This window comes from Oncorhynchus masou, chromosome 23 (genome assembly GCF_036934945.1).
Source record: "Oncorhynchus masou masou isolate Uvic2021 chromosome 23, UVic_Omas_1.1, whole genome shotgun sequence".
Classification (NCBI taxonomy): domain Eukaryota; kingdom Metazoa; phylum Chordata; class Actinopteri; order Salmoniformes; family Salmonidae; genus Oncorhynchus; species Oncorhynchus masou.
The window spans coordinates 45,843,101-45,859,894 of NC_088234.1; the positions used below are offsets into that span (position 1 = coordinate 45,843,101).

The 16,794-nt window shown below is 46.0% G+C and overlaps 1 protein-coding gene across 3 annotated transcripts in view; it reads left to right on the forward strand.

The window, feature by feature from the left end:
- LOC135510904 (KH domain-containing RNA-binding protein QKI) overlaps positions 1 to 16,794 on the forward strand; it is a 107,080-nt gene that overhangs the window by 48,139 nt on the left and 42,147 nt on the right. For all 3 annotated transcript variants that reach the window (XM_064932223.1, XM_064932222.1, XM_064932220.1), the window contains exon 3: positions 4,944 to 5,060. In XM_064932223.1, the coding sequence (XP_064788295.1) occupies positions 4,944 to 5,060 (117 nt within the window). The remainder of the gene's footprint in view (positions 1 to 4,943; positions 5,061 to 16,794) is intronic.

The window sequence follows — 16,794 nt, forward strand, 5'->3', positions numbered from 1 at the left end:
GAAGACCGCCGAAAGACCGGAGGAAGACCGGAGAGGCGCTAAGAAGTGTTGCTTTGAGTCCCCTTTCACTTCCGCGCTGTCACTTGCGCTTTGTTGCGTCGGAGTTGTGTCACATGAATAAGGCAGCGTGTGTAAAAGAGCCCTGGCGATGCCGCTCACAGAATTCACAGATGCTCTTTTATGACCCAATTTACAGAGGAGGGGATGTTTGACTATGATAATGCCTTTTGTCTTCTCATGCTTTTGGAATACTAAAAGGGTTCAGGTATCTGAATAGACAGACGGCTCAGGTATTTTGTTGAAATGTGGTAGGTAGGAAAATTACATTTACAGTACATGGTCATGGTCATGGTCTACAAGAGGATGCTTATCATCATCATCATCATCATCACCATCATCATCATGACAGGGTGTAATAGACAGAGCCATATCCAAAATATCTTGGCAGCTGCCTTGACCTTGTCTCCTGAATTGTAGGCTGAAAGTGATTGTCGTTCGATGGCTGGTGGCTTTGTATCACAGGAGGCTGCTGAGGGGAGGACAGCTCATAATCCCTCTAATCACTCTGACATCAATGCAAATGTAATCAAAAATTGAATCAAACATTTCATGAGAGCCCATGAGCTCATGTTGCACAACATTTCTATAGGCTATGCAATTGCGTGAGAACAGAGTGATGGCCTCTATTAAAAAGAGGAGGATCCCACCAGCTTTCTGTAGGCTAGGCCTAATATATTTATTTCTCAACTTTCCTAATAATAAGCACATTGCTTCTCTTTTCAACAGCAGTATTTCTTACCTGGCTGGCATGAAAATGAACCACGGGAAAAGCGTTGTCCATTCAAGTTGATAGATGACATTTTTCCACTGCCCCTGTTTCGAGACAGGTGCATGATAATGATTCATTCTAAATCAAAACTAATTTCACACCTATATTAATTAGTATATGTAAAGACAAGATTAAATCAAGAATAGTGTGATGGGTGACAATAGTAGCCTATCACTTGTGAATGATAATATCACTTGTGTGATGTCCAGCATAAGGCAAGAAACAGAGCATTGTTTTTTGCGTCTTTTTATAATCCTAGTCACACACCTCATGCAGCCTAGCCCATAGGCCTATATGTTTTGGTATAGTTTGCATCACAACTAAAGTGGCCAAATTTCTTAAAATGAAGCACATTAATCTGCTTTACAAGGGGTGTAGAGCCTAACTGGCATACATACGCATCGCGTATACAATAGGTCAACTTTTGTACTATGGGGGATAGTATATTGACAGAGGCTACTGCTTCTGCTGTTCGTTAGGCCTACTCATCTTGTTGTGTGACGAAAAGTAAATGTGGACAGTTCTTCCAATATCTTCAATATGCGCCTCGGAATTGGATAAGGACGCACGCAGTTGCATCCCCAATGTGTCTGTCTTCACTTGTAGCCTGTGAGAAAGACCACGGAGAGCCATGTGAGTGAGAGGTGCTTCGGAGAGCCATGTGAGCGAGAGGTGCTTCAGCACGCAGCCGGGAGAAGGGAATTATCATTATTATATTCAGCCGAAGGGCACAACGGCTACTGGCTGCAAAATGCATGGATTTTTTTAGGGGGCATTATGACCACACAAAGGGGATGTAGCTGGGAAATTTTAGGCATTATCAAGTGCTTGTCAAATTGGGAATGAGAGACTGATGAAGTGTGTGCAGACTGCCTAAAAAACAAAGCAGAGCTCATGCCTTTTCATGCAACTTTTTTCAAACCATCATTAGAGTCGCATCAAAACATATAGCCCAACATTTGTATCACAACTAAAGTTACATAAATATCTGTAAATAAAGCAAATAGGAGGACCTGTTTCTTTGTTAACCGCTCAACACAGAATAGCCGCATGTGCCCACTACCTCAAATCGCTTGGAGAAAATATATTTTTTATTTTATTCAGCTATGTTCAGTTGTATTCTTCATACTATCAAATAATGCCACAGAATTTTAAGCAAATCCTGTCTACTAAATGAACTAGGGTAGCCCACAGCCATATGGCATAGCCAGATCAGGGCCTAACATAGAGTAAGGACAACTCATAGTATGCTATTCTGTTCTTCTGAAATAGTCTACATTTTCTTCATTTCCTGTTTTGACCTGTCTAAAATAAATAATGAATTTATTGTGATGGTGTAGCCTATATTTCATAGATTTATTAGACTTTTTCAAATGTAGATGTTCCAAAGGTCTGCATCAGTGGCTTGTAGGCTATGAGTGGAAGCCAGGAGTTGCTACGTGTTTATGTTGATTACGGTCAATTACTGTGAGACTGGAAGTTATTTGCTTGACAATCACCGGCTGGCAAAATTTCATGACCGCAACAACCCTACCTGAGACTGGAGATAAGTACTGTAGCCTAGCTATGTGATTTTTGTTCTTTGTGAATGTGAGCTGAGCTGTACTTATAAAAATTAGAAAGTCCTGCGGTTTCTCTGATTGTCCAGACCCAAAGGGCACCTTGGAACATATTTTCTCCAGGAGACAAGAAAGCGTGATTGACTAGAGCAGGGATTGGCAACTTTGATGGGGGGCGAGGGCCACAAAAAAACGGAACTCATCATGAGGGACTGCAGTGGCTCGTGGGCCTGCGTATCCTCATCCATACCCCCACCTTGTGAGCAAAACAGAGAAGAGAAAAAAATGTACTTGCAATTTCCTGCAATTCTACACATTTTGCCATGAGGTGTAGAGAAAATATTGCCGTTTTAAAGCAAGTTCGCTGCAAATCAACAGATTGTTCCATGGGTCGGAGAGAAGATTTTGCAACTGTATAACTTATTTCATGCAGTTCTACACATACTGCAGGGTGTAGGCAAATGTTTGCTGAATTTGAAATGATAGCTGATGTTCAGTGGGCCCCATGCCAGTCGGTATTTGGACCATGCTTACTACAAGTTTAGATAGCTGGCTGGTAAACTAACTTACTAATCTAAAACATTTTTGGTCACATCAGCCAATTGTGTGAATGCTGGTGCACAACCAAATTCGTAGTTCCACGTTGTGTATTGTTATTTTAACACTCAACAGTAAGTGTAAAAAAAATAAAAATGGTTTTAGATTGGTCCGCGCTCCCTACTAAAGGGGGCGGGCCATGGGCCGCCAGTTGCCCATCCCTAGACTAGAGTGACACCACAGACTGACTGAGCTCTCATGCGCCAATGTGAAAGCCTGTATACCGCTGTGATGCCCAATCAAAGTGAGATTGCAAAGTGAAGTCAACAGAATGATTTTAAATGGTAAGTCATTGATAATTATGCAGAAAGTTGGTTCTATGGAGTACCCTGTATCCCTATGCTGAGATATGGCCTTTGTTGGTTTCTTTCTCATTGGGAGCGGTGTGTGTTGTGTGTGTTGTGTATGAAGGCATAGTTCATGGCAAAGCAGCAGAATGTGCCCTTTTCAACCATGCCAGGTGCAAACAACTGGGCTTTCAGCAAGGGCAGACAGCACGGGCTCTGTTTACCATGTCCATCTCTCACAAATCAAATCAAAGTTTACCTTACAGGGAAGTCCTTACTTACAGGCCCTAACCAACAGTGCAATTGTTAAGTAAAAAAATAGGTATTAGAGTACAAAATAGGTATTAGAGAAAAAAATAGGTATTAGAGCTCCACATTTAGAGCTATGGACGATGAAACGGGAGATTCTACAATGTTTTTAGGATTTTACATATCAGATTTTGTACTTAACATTGTTTTCTTTCTGGTTGATATTATAACATAACAAATAGACAGGTCTTCAAGTTGTCCCTGAATTACAGACCAATGAGTATAGTTCCCATAGAGAGGTCGAGAGATGAGAGGAGAAAGGGGGAGTGGGAGAGACAAATGAAAAGAAGTGATTTACATTACGGGCAAAGCACAAGATGAACATTCATCGTTGCTCATCGCACAGTACGTCACTTTTGACACGGGAGCTGCGGATCCGACAGAAAGAAAATCCGTCTTCCTGAACCTCATTTGACTGGATTCTCGATGCTTGAGGCTCCATTATTGTTGATGCACAGTGCTTTAATAGCCACAGAGGAGGAAGTAACCATAGCAGTCTATATACACGTTTCCCACAGGTCTTCATAACCTATGTCCTGTAGTGTCGAGTCGACTCTGATTCAAAACACTATCAGTGTGATTGTATTACATGAAGTGGAGATAATGGCGAATGCCAATCTGTAAAATCTTTCATTGTTGTTTTGTTTTGTATTCAGTGGGTATAGTTGCTATAAACTTTTTTTGTGACGCAGTCAGTCACTCCATCTATCTGTCTTTCTGTCAGTTAGTGAGGCAGCCTTTCAGTCAGTCACTCCATCTATCTGTCTTTCTGTCAGTTAGTGGGGCAGCCTTTCAGTCAGTCAGTCAGTTAGTCTGTCTCTCGTGTCCATCAGGGCTCAGGACCTGTCTGTGTGTCAGTCCCAGCTCATCGATAGGCAGCCCTCCTGATTCCTGACTGACAGGCAGTGTGAGGGCCAGTGAAGAGAAGAGCAGAGAGGAGCCTAGGCTGCTGATCAATGGGGGAACGATCGCTGAGCCTTATCTTGTCAGCAGCGCCCAGCCCGGGTGCAGGTCGCAAGGCGCTCCCGGATGTCGCCGTCGAGCGCCGTTGTGTCAGAGCCCCGGGCAGGTGATAAAGGCCGTGAGATTACAGCGAAATGGAGGGGTCAAACAAGAGGCTCCCTTGTTTTCTCGTTCTTTCTCTCTGTGTTTTCATATCTTTGTATCTGATTCCTCTCTCTTCTCAACATGTCAAGACTGGAGAAAACCCATTAACATTTCCATCACAGATATCTTTCAAATGTCTACTATGTCCTCATACATACATATCAATGATAAAATGACCTGTTGTCTGCATCGAAGAACTGCTGTGGTTTTAAGCGCTGGTTCTAATGCATGTGTGCGTTTGTGTTTCTCTGGCAGTTTAACTTCGTGGGCCGGATCCTGGGACCACGGGGGCTGACAGCCAAGCAGCTGGAGGCAGAGACAGGATGTAAAATCATGGTGCGCGGGAAGGGCTCCATGAGGGACAAGAAGAAGGTGAGGCGAGCACAAACACACTCACCCACACACACTAACACACACACACGCTCAGGTACTATAAGCTCCCCCCTCACACAACGATTGCAATTTACAAGATAACATCTTATTTGGTTTCCTCTCATTATTGATCTTGTCAGCAATTGACCACTTTAATCTATTCGTTTCTCTCAGATGCCATTGGCTCTAATAGTTGTGTAACACTGTTAGTGTGTGTACATACAGTTTGTGTAAACAGCACTGCATCCTCTATTGGTGTGTCCACTAGTGTGCAAGGCCATCTGAAGACTCAGATATTTCCTCCTATTGGGAAACAACAATCCTTCCCCCAAGCTACACCGTGGCTCTGAGAGGGGCTGGGCAGGTGTTCAAACATTGTCCTCGACCTCAGATCTGTTGGGCCCAGCAGCATTGGGGCTAGAGGGGCCCTCAGTCCAGCCTGATCCGGTCCCTGAAACGTGACCATGCTGGGGCGGCGTGATCTCCTAACCCTGGCCCCTGTAGGATGTGAGAGGAACACTTGGACGGGGTCATCCACACACACACACACAAACACACACTTGCGCACCGACACATGGACAAATGCACACACGTGTGCGCATACACACACGGACAGTTATTTATTTCCCATCTCGCTCTTTTCAGAGAAAGGTCTGTTTGTGTTTCCAATGTATAAGCAGGGTCCGTCCCTCTATTTGGACAAGTGGTGTTAGTGGAGATGGTGATCTGAGCTGTTCCACAGAGTCCCAGTGGGGGGCACTGGCAGAAAAAAATAAAACAAGTGTCTCTGATATCCCTGTTGTGGTCTCCTGCACTCCTCCACATCTGCTTCAGCTCAGCATCCTGCAGAAACCCAGCTGCTCCAGCTATCTCACCATAACAGAGCTGGAGAGAGGCTCTCTCTCTAGTCTAACCACTATGTTGTTGGTGATGAAATGTATTACAGGGTAAGTCAAACTACTGGTCTTTCTCACGTCGTAAAACACAGTCAATGGCCCCCTCTATCCTTTCTCTGTTGCTCTCTCTCTCTCTCTCTCCCTCCCTTTCCCTCTTTCCCTTCTCCCTCTTCCCCCTTTCCCTCTCTCCCTCCCTCTCCCTCCCTCTCTTCTCTGTGGGCATTGTTGTTGCAGCGGTGATTGGGTTCCATGCCACCTGCACGCAATTTATTAGGTTTCCGAGCAGCACAGAGGCTGGTGTCCTTGTCCTCTGCGTAATGTCTCATGCCGCATATACACTCCTTAAGTGAAACAAATGCCTTGCCGACACAGATGGGGTCTTGTGGAATGCAGGAGGTAGTGGAAACACAGCACCACCACAGCAGCCAGCCAATAGATAACCAGTGAGAAGCCGCTCTCCCACACGAACTCACACTCAAACAGGGCCTGATGATAACCACAGGATGTGTGTTAGGACTCATATTATACCATGGCTACTCAAAACCACACCACACAAATGGATCCACCAGGGGCTTCCTCAGTTACGACGGACAAAACCTGTAAATACCGACGTTTTAATTCTGAGGAGTAGACACCTAGCTATCGTTGGAGAGGTTAGCCCTGAAAAGGGGTGGGGGTATGTTTGAGTTAAATGGTGTCACTGTCTATAGCCTTAGAGTTGGCCGGGGTCTCTACAGCGCTGGGCTGGGATTGGACGAGAGAGCGCCTCGCTGTCTCTCAGTGTGTCCGCCAGAGCAGTGTAACACACATTAGCCTGCCTCTGACTCCTCTGTGGCTGCTGTCCCCCCGCACACACACACAAAAACACACAAACGGGCCAACACTTTTCCACTATACACGCACATTAACATTCGCTCAGACACTGTCCGTGAAGCAGCATGGTGAGTAAACTAGCTAGGTGTTGTGAGGTGAGAGGATGGAGTGCTGACAGTTTCTGCCTCCCTCTGGTTGACATCCTCATTGTCCTGACAATAGCTGTCAGCCGGACTCTTGTCTTCCAGTGTCCCTGCTCTGCTCGAGGTCTGCTGGCTATTATAGCTACTATGACGGTCCGACTGGCTTCACACAGATCTACTGTACTCTAGTCCCAGGACCACACAGCCTACTCTACTCACGCGTAGCTTACAGCTCCCCTTCTTTGAGACACAGCGCCCGTGTGTGCGCATCTCTCTCTCTCTCTCTCCCTCTCTCTCTCTCTCTCATTTACTCTCAGTCACGCTCTCTCTCTCCCTGCCTCTCTCTCCCTCTTTCTGAGTTCATATGAGTCTGGGAATTACTTTGCAAGTTGCTCTGTTAAAGCAACGCTGTGCATAGTTTGCGTCAGAAGAGGCTGGTGGGAGGAGTTATAAGAGGACGGACACATTGTAATGGTGGGAACGGAATAAATGGAATGGTATCAAACACATCGAGCGTATGGAAGCCACATGTTTGACCCCGTTCCATTAATTCCACTCCAGCCATTACACTGAGCCCCTCCTCCCATAGCTCCTCCCACCAGCATTCACTGGATTGTAAACATATCAGTGTTGTTGTTTGTTGCATTAGTATTGCCATGTGTCTTCAAGCGACACTACAGTAACTAACCCAGTAACTAACCGTGCAGGCATCAAGCATACCGGGAGCTCACTGCTTAGCGGTTTGAATGACCTGTGGGTTTAGCGGTTTGAATGACCTGTGGGTTTAGCGCGCAGTAAACAACTTCTCTGATAGAAAATAGCCTATATGGCATCGGCATTAGTCAGACACATTTGTTCTATAATGTCTATTTGTTCTATAAAACAGAGTTTTGTACGGGAGTTTATGACTTACTTGAGGGTTGGGTTTTGATTTCGACAATGCTCACTTGCCCATTAACACGAGATACACAGCTGAGGTGATTTCACTCTGTCCAATCCTACCACAGAAAACAGACAGTGAAACAGAGCTGCCCATAAGCACAGCGCATCTGACTCTTTAAACATTTTTTTTATTTAACCAGGAAGGGCTCATTGAGATTTAAAATCTCTTTTTCAAGAGTGTCCTGGCCAAGTCATTACAAAAATTACAGACAAACAACATGAAAAACTACAAGTAATCTAGTAAAAACCATAGAATTCACAAGAGTATAACAAAATCAAAAACAGCAAATTAAAAACATTGACAGGTCAGGGAATTAGTATCAAAATCATTCATCAGTGATTTAAAAACACCAATCGGAACCAGTTCTTCCAGTTGAAAAGTATTTTGTAAGGCGTTCCAAGACGATGGCGCAGAGTACATAAAAGCCCTTTTACCAAATTCAGTTTGGACATTTGGAACAGTTAGCAGGATAAAGTCCTGCGAACAAAGAGACGACCCACCACATTTCTGAACAATAAAAATGCCCAAATAAAAAGGTAGTAAAAATGGCTTTGTAAATCAAAGTATACCAGTGCCTGAGCCTACGAGTGACTAGAGAAGGCCAGCCAACCCTGGTATACAAAGTGCAGTGGTGCGTAAGGGTTTTGCAGTTTAAAATAAATCTCAAAGTGCCATAGTAAAGGGTGTCAATTGATCTCAAACACTGAGCGGAAGCATTCATATATAAAATATCCCCATAGTCTAGTAAAGGCATAAATGTAGCTGATACTAGCCTCCTTCTGGCTTCAAATGAAAAACAGGCCTTATTCCTAAAATAAAATCCCAATTTCAGTTTACATTTTTTTGTAAGTTGTTGAATATGCAATTTAAAAGAGACGCCGTCATCAATTAAAATTCCAAGCTATTTATATGAGTGTCACGGACGTTGAAAGAAGTAGACCAAAGTGCAGCGTGGTGAGCGTACATATTCCTTTTTATTAGGATGACGCCGACAAAAACAATAAACAATACAAAAACAACCGTGAAGCTTAAGGGCTATGTGCCACAAACAAAGTTAACTACCCACAATCACTGGTGGGAAAAAGGGCTGCCTAAGTATGGTTCCCAATCAGAGACAACGATAGACAGCTGTCCCTGATTGAGAACCATACCCGGCCAAAACATAGAAATACAAAATCATAGAAAACAAAAACATAGAATGCCCACCCCAAATCACACCCTGACCAAACCAAATAGAGACAATGAGGTTACAACCTCAATCTCCTTTCCCTGACAGGTGCAAGGTTCAGAGGTCTATTTCTTGCGCTGGAAAACACCATTAGTTTAGTTTTGTCAGTATTGAGGATAAGCTTCAATTGACACAAGGTATGTTGAACAGTATAAAAAGCAGTTTGCAAGTTCTGGAAAGCTTTTGTAGGAGATGAGGCACAACAGTAAATAACAGTATCATCAGCAAAAAAATTAAGTTGCGCATTTTGGACATTTTTGTCTAAATCATTTATATAAATAGTGAATAAGAGAGGACCAAGTACAAAGCCTTGGGGCACACCATTAAAGACAGACAATTTAACAGACATAAGCCCATCAAATTGAGTGCACTGAGTTCTATCAGACAGATAGTTAGCAAACCATGCAACTGCATGCTCTGAAAGACCTACACTCGACAATCTCTGCCTTAGTATAGCATGATCAACTGTATCAAAAGCCTTAGAGAGATCAATAAAAAGTGAGACACAGTGCTGTTTTTTGTCAAGGGCTTCAGTGATATCATTTAAAACCTTCATGGCTGTTGTAATTGTGCTATGCTTCTTCCTGAAGCCCGATTGGTACATTAATCAAATAGAGTTAGTAAATAAAAACTCTTTTAGCTGTTCACTCACAAGGGTTTCAAGTATTTTTACCAGGGGTGACAGCTTTGAGATTGCCCTATAAGTATTTAAAAGAGTTGGATCTCCCTCCCCCTTTTAAAAGTGGTAGGACAAATGCTGATTTCCAGATTTTCGGAATTTCATTACATTCCAGGGTTAGATTGAACAGATATGTAAGTGGTTCAGCTATGGAATCAGCTGCCAGATTTAAAAAGCAGGGATCCAAAAGATCAGGACCTGCAGGCTTTCTCTGATCTAAGGATTTCAGGGCTTTATGTACCACCTGCACTGAGAATGGCAAAAAGCTAAAAGTTTGACCAGCTCTCACTGGTTCATCCACACAGGGTTGTACAGAGACAGAGGACACTGAATCAAACAGCCTACCAGATGATGCAAAGTGCTAATTGAAACAATTCAGCATTTCAGTTTTGTCATATAGAGCAACAGAGTCCTTCAAAACACATGATGGTAATTCATTAACATTACTGTTACCAGACATACACTTAATTAATAGCCTTCCAAAACATTCTAGGGTCATTCAGGTTATCAGTGGTAACAGACATAAAATATTCAGACTTGGTCTTCCTGAGAAGAAAAGAACACTTGTTTCGTAACTGTCTAAAAATAAGCCAATCTGTTATGTACTTGAGTGAAGACCCAAAAGCGGTTTTAACAGAAAACAGAGTTCTTTAATGAAAAACAGGAATGGCATAAATCCTCCTCCAACGTTGTCAATGGAACAAAAAGAACGTTAGTATAATGCAGGATGCACCTGCCAGGCAGACTCCGACAGGATAGGACAAGGTGGAAGCAAACGGGACGACAGCTTGCTTCTGGCATGAAAAACACAAACAAGAATCAGACACTGAAAGTAGCAGGAACAGAGAGAGAAATAGAGACCTAATCAGAGGGGGAAGAGAGAACAGGTGTGAAAGAGTGAATGAGCTAGTTAGGGGAGATGTAGAACAGCTGAAGAATGAGAGACAGAGAAGGTAACCTAAAAAGACCAGCAGAGAGAGACAGAGTGAAGAGAAAGGACAGGAACAGACATAACAAGACATGACAGTACCCCCCCCCACTCACCGAGCGCCTCCTGGCGCACTCGAGGAGAAACCTGGCGGCAACGGAGGAAATCATCGATCAGCGAACGGTCCAGCACGTCCCGAGAGGGAACCCAACTCCTCTCCTCAGGACCGTACCCCTCCCAATCCACTAGGTACTGATGACCACGGCCCGAGGGCGCATGTCCAAAATCTTACAAACCCTGTAGATGGGTGCGCCCTCGACAAGGATGGGGGGGGAGGGGGAGCGGGGCGCGAAGAACGGGCTTAACACAGGAGACATGGAAGACCGGGTGAACGCGACGAAGATAGCGCGGGAGAAGAAGTCGCACTGCGACAGGATTAATGACCTGGGAAATACGGAACGGACCAATGAACCGCGGGGCCAACTTGCGAGAAGCTGTCTTAAGGGGAAGGTTCTGAGTGGAGAGCCACTCTCTGACCGCAACAATATCTAGGACTCTTGGTCCCTAGTTACGGCAAAGTGCCGACCTGACCCCCTTCCAGGTGCGCTCGCAACGCTGGACAAAAGCCTGAGCGGAGGGGACGCAGGACTCGGCGAGCTGAGATGAGAACAGCGGAGGCTGGTACCCGAGGCTACTCTGAAAAGGAGATAGACCGGTAGCAGACGAGGGAAGCGAGTTGTGGGCGTACTCTGCCCAGGGGAGCTGTTCTGACCAAGACGCAGGGTTACGAAAGAAAGACTGCGTAAAATGCGACCAACAGTCTGATTGGCCCGTTCGGCTTGACCGTTAGACTGGGGATGAAAGCCGGACGAGAGACTGACGGAAGCCCCAATCAAACGGCAAAACTCCTCCAAAATTGAGACGTGAACTGCGGGCCTCTGTCGGAAACGGCGTCAGACGGAAGGCCATGAATTCGGAAAACATTCTCGATAATGATCTGAGCCGTCTCCTTAGCAGAAGGGAGCTTAGCGAGAGGAATGAAATGAGCCGCCTTAGAGAATCTTCGACAACCGTAAGAATAACTGTCTTCCCCGCTGATGAAGGCAGTCCGGTGATGAAATCTAAAGCGATGTGAGACCACGGTCGAGAGGGAATGGGAAGCGGTCTGAGACGGCCGGCAGGAGGAGAGTTCCTAGATTTAGTCTGCGCGCAGACCGAACAAGCGGCGACAAATCGACGCGCGTCACGTTCCCAGTGGGCCACCAGAAACGCTGGCGAATGGAAGCGCGTACCCCGAACGCCGGGGTGGCCGGCTAACTTGGCAGAGTGGGCCCACTGAAGAACGGCCGGACGAGTAGGAACGGGAACGAACAGAAGGTTCCTAGGACAAGCTCGCGGCGACGGAGTGTGGCGAGTGCTTGCTTTACCTGCCTCTCAATTCCCCAGACAGTCAACCCGACAACACGCCCTTCAGGGAGAATCCCCTCGGGGTCGGTGGAGACCTCAGAAGAACTGAAGAGACGAGATAAAGCATCAGGCTTGGTGTTTTTGAGCCCGGACGATAAGAAATAACAAACTCGAAACGAGCGAAAAACAGAGCCCAACGAGCCTGACGCGCATTAAGTCGTTTGGCTGAACGGATGTACTCAAGGTTCCTATGGTCAGTCCAAACGACAAAAGGAACGGTCGCCCCCTCCAACCACTGTCGCCATTCGCCTAGGGCTAAGCGGATGGCGAGCAGTTATTACCAACATCATAGTTACGTTCTGACGGCGATAAGCGATGAGAGAAAAACGCGCAAGGATGGACCTTGCCGTCAGAGAGCGCTGAGAAGAATGGCTCCCACGCCCACCTCTGACGCGTCAACCTCAACAACAAACTGACTAGAGATGTCAGGTGTAACAAGAATAGGTGCGGATGTAAAACGATTCTTAAGAAGATCAAAAGCTCCCTGGGCGGAAACGGACCACTTAAAGCACGTCTTAACAGAAGTAAGGGCTGTGAGGGGAGCTGCCACCTGACGAAATTACGGATGAAACGACGATAGAAATTAGCGAAGCCCAGAAAGCGCTGCAGCTCACGCGTGACTTAGGAACGGGCCAATCAATGACAGCCTGGACCTTAGCGGGATCCATCTTAATGCCCTCAGCGGAAATAACGGAACCGAGAAAGGGACAGAGGCGGCATGAAAAGTGCACTTCTCAGCCTTCACATAAAGACAGTTCTCCAAAAGGCGCTGGAGGACGCGTCGCACGTGCTGAACATGAATCGAGAGAGACGGTGAAAAAATCAGGATATCGTCCATGTAAACGAAAACAAAAATGTTCAGCATGTCTCTCAGGACGTCGTTAACTAGTGCCTGAAAGACAGCTGGAGCGTTAACGAGGCCGAAAGGAAGAACCCGGTATTCAAAGTGCCCTAACGGAGTGTTAAACGCCGTCTTCCACTCGTTCCCTGATGCGCACGAGATGGTAGGCGTTACGAAGGTCCAATTTGGTGAAAAACCTGGCTCCCTGCAGGATCTCGAAGGCTGAAGACATAAGAGGAAGCGGATTTCTTAACTGTTATGTCATTCAGCCCTCGATAATCCACGCATGGGCGCAGGGACCCGTCCTTCTTCTGAACAAAAAAAAACCCCGCTCCGGCGGGAGAGGAGGAGGAGACTATGGTACCGGCGTCGAGCGAAACCGACAAATAATCCTCGAGAGCCTTACGTTCGGGAGCCGACAGAGAGTATAATCTACCCCGGGGGAGTAGTTCCCGGAAGGAGATCAATACTACAGTCATACGACCGGTGTGGAAAGTGGCCTTGGAACGACTGAACACCGTGCGCAGATCGTGATACTCCTCCGGCACCCCTGTCAAATCGCCAGGCTCCTCCTGTGAAGAAGAGACAGAGGAAACAGGAGGGATAGCAGACATTAAACAGGTCACATGACAAGAAACATTCCAGGATAGGATAGTATTACTAGACCAATTAATAGAAGGGTTATGGCGCACTAGCCAGGGATGACCCAAAACAACAGGTGTAAAAGGTGAACGAAAAATTAAAAAAGAAATGGTTTCGCTATGATTACCAGAGACAGTGAGGGTTAAAGGCAGCGTCTCACGCTGAATCTTGGGGAGAGAACTACCATCTAAAGCGAACAAGGCCGTGGGCTCCCCTAACTGTCTGAGAGGAATGTCATGTTCCGAGCCCAGGTCTCGTCCATAAAACAGCCCTCCGCCCCAGAGTCTATCAAGGCACTGCAGGAAGCAGATGAACCGGGCCAGCGGAGATGGACCGGAAAGGTAGTGCGTGATCCAGAAGGAGAGGCCTGAGTAGTTGCGCTCACCAGTAGCCCTCCTCTTACTGATGAGCTCTGGCTTTTACTGGACATGAGGTGACAAAATGACCAGCGGAGCCGCAGTAGAGACAGAGGCGATTGGTGATTCTCCGTTCCTTCTCGTGGGCCGAGATGCGGATACCCCCCAGCTGCATAGGCTCAGCATCCGAGCCGGCGGAGGAGGGTGGCAGTGATGCGGCAGGTGGCAGTGATGTGGAGAGGGGAGCAACGGAGAACGCGAACTCCTTTCCACGAGCTCGGCGACGAAGATCAAACCGTCGCTCTATGCGAATAGCGAGAGCTATTAAGGAGTCCAGACTGGAAGGAACCTCCCGGGAGAGGATCTCATCCTTAACCTCGACGAGGAGACCCTCCAGAAAACGAGCGAGCAAAGCCGGCTCGTTCCAGTCACTAGAGGCAGCGAGAGTGCGAAACTCAATAGAATAATCCGTTATGGATCGATTCCCCTGACATAGGGAAGACAGGGCCCTGGAAGCCTCCTCCCCAAAAACAGAACGGTCAAAAACCCGTATCATCTCCTCCTTAAAGTCCTGAAACTGGTTAATACACTCAGCCCTCGCCTCCCAGATTGCCGTGCCCCACTCACGCGCCCGTCCGGTGAGGAGAGAAATTAGGCGATGCGGGCTGCGCTCCTGGAGTAAGTGTTGGGCTGGAGAGACACCACATCACACTGAGTGAGGAATGAGCGGCACTCAGTGGGCTCCCCTGAGTAACAGGGCGGGTTGTTGATCCTGGGCTCCGGAGACTCGGAAACCCTGGAAGTGGGCGGTGGATCGAGGTGGAGTTGGTGAACCTGTTTTGTGAGGTCGGAGACTTGGACGGCCAGGGTCTCAACGGCATGTCGAGCAGCAGACAATTCCTCCTCGTGTCTGCCTAGCATCGCTCCCTGGATCTCGACGGCGGAGTGAAAAGGGTCCGGAGCCGCTGGGTCCATTCTTGGTCTGATTCTTCTGTTATGTACTTGAGTGAAGACCCAAAAGCGGTTTTAACAGAAAACAGAGTTCTTTAATGAAAAACAGGAATGGCATAAATCCTCCTCCAACGTTGTCAATGGAACAAAAAGAACGTTAGTATAATGCAGGATGCACCTGCCAGGCAGACTCCGACAGGATAGGACAAGGTGGAAGCAAACGGGACGACAGCTTGCTTCTGGCATGAAAAACACAAACAAGAATCAGACACTGAAAGTAGCAGGAACAGAGAGAGAAATAGAGACCTAATCAGAGGGGGAAGAGAGAACAGGTGTGAAAGAGTGAATGAGCTAGTTAGGGGAGATGTAGAACAGCTGAAGAATGAGAGACAGAGAAGGTAACCTAAAAAGACCAGCAGAGAGAGACAGAGTGAAGAGAAAGGACAGGAACAGACATAACAAGACATGACACAATCAGCATCCGAATATGATTTCCTTGCTTTAGCCCAGGCTAGATTATGGTCGTGAATAATACAAGACAGCTCAGAAGAAAACCATGGATTATCCCGCCCTTTAACCCTGAACCTGCGGAATGGGGCATGTTTGTTTACTATTTCGAAAAACCATCATGAAAGAATTTCCAGGCAGTTTCCACATCCGGGATAAGCTCAATATTGCTCCAGTCAAAATAAAACAAATCATGAAAGAAAGCCTGCTCATTAAAACACTTCAAATTTCTCTTCCGAATAAAACGTGGGTTTGTCTTAGGAACCTTTAGTATTTCTAAAAGCAACAACAGCACAATGGTCACTTACATCATTACAAAAAACACCAACCACAGAATATTTATGTGGAACATTTGTCAATATCAAATCAATCAGGGTAGATTTCTCTGGGCATTTAAGATTTGGGCGAGTGGGTGAGTTAATCAACTGGGTAAGATTCATAGAATTACAAAACATTTTTAAATCATCAGACACCGGCTTTAACCAACACCAGTTGAGATCACCAATCAAGATCATTTCACTGTATCTCTGTTTACATAAGACAACACATCCCGCCTTTTTTCAATTAAACCCCCTCAGCAAAAACATCAACATTTATTACAGTTTTCTTGAGTTAGCCCAGATTCATTCAGACAATTTTGAGGAAGTAACACTGGCTTTGTTCCTATGGGGGACAAACAGCAGTAAATGCCACATTGAACCACACCCCCAAGACCGACATCTTTTTTTCTTAGTGAGCAATAGAGAAACATGGAATCGGTACGTTCAGTTTCTCTTTAAAGTCTCCTTAATTACTGTCTCCTCTTAGCAGATATCCTGCCATGCAGCAGTACAGTGGCTCACAGGGGACACAAGTCGAGTTTGTTTGAGCTTAGTGAGGATGAAAAGACATGCTTTGTGTGGTTTGCCTTTCCTTAGAGAAGCACCCTGCTGTGTACACTTCCTAAAATGTGCACTAACCTTTATCTGTCAACAAAATTTGAATGAGCCAACTGCTAATGTGTGTTTGCGTTGGTGTACGTTCTGTGTGTGTGTGTGTGTGTGCATGTGTGGGTATCATACAGTATGTGAGTGTGTTGGGGAAGGGTGGGTGGTATATGCATGGAGGTGTATAATCCTTATTGTGGACAGAATTCTGATTCTGTGCTGGGATGTTGCAAAGGAGAGTGCTGTAACAAAAGAAATAGCCTAACCCTAATATCTGGTTCCCCCTAAATGTTTTAACAAGGAGCCTTGATGTGACGGGGCTTTTACACAATCAAAAAGTCTTCTGTATGTCAGGAACAGCACATTTTCAGTCTTCTAGCTCTATAACCTCCAACTGTGTGTGTGTGCGTGCGT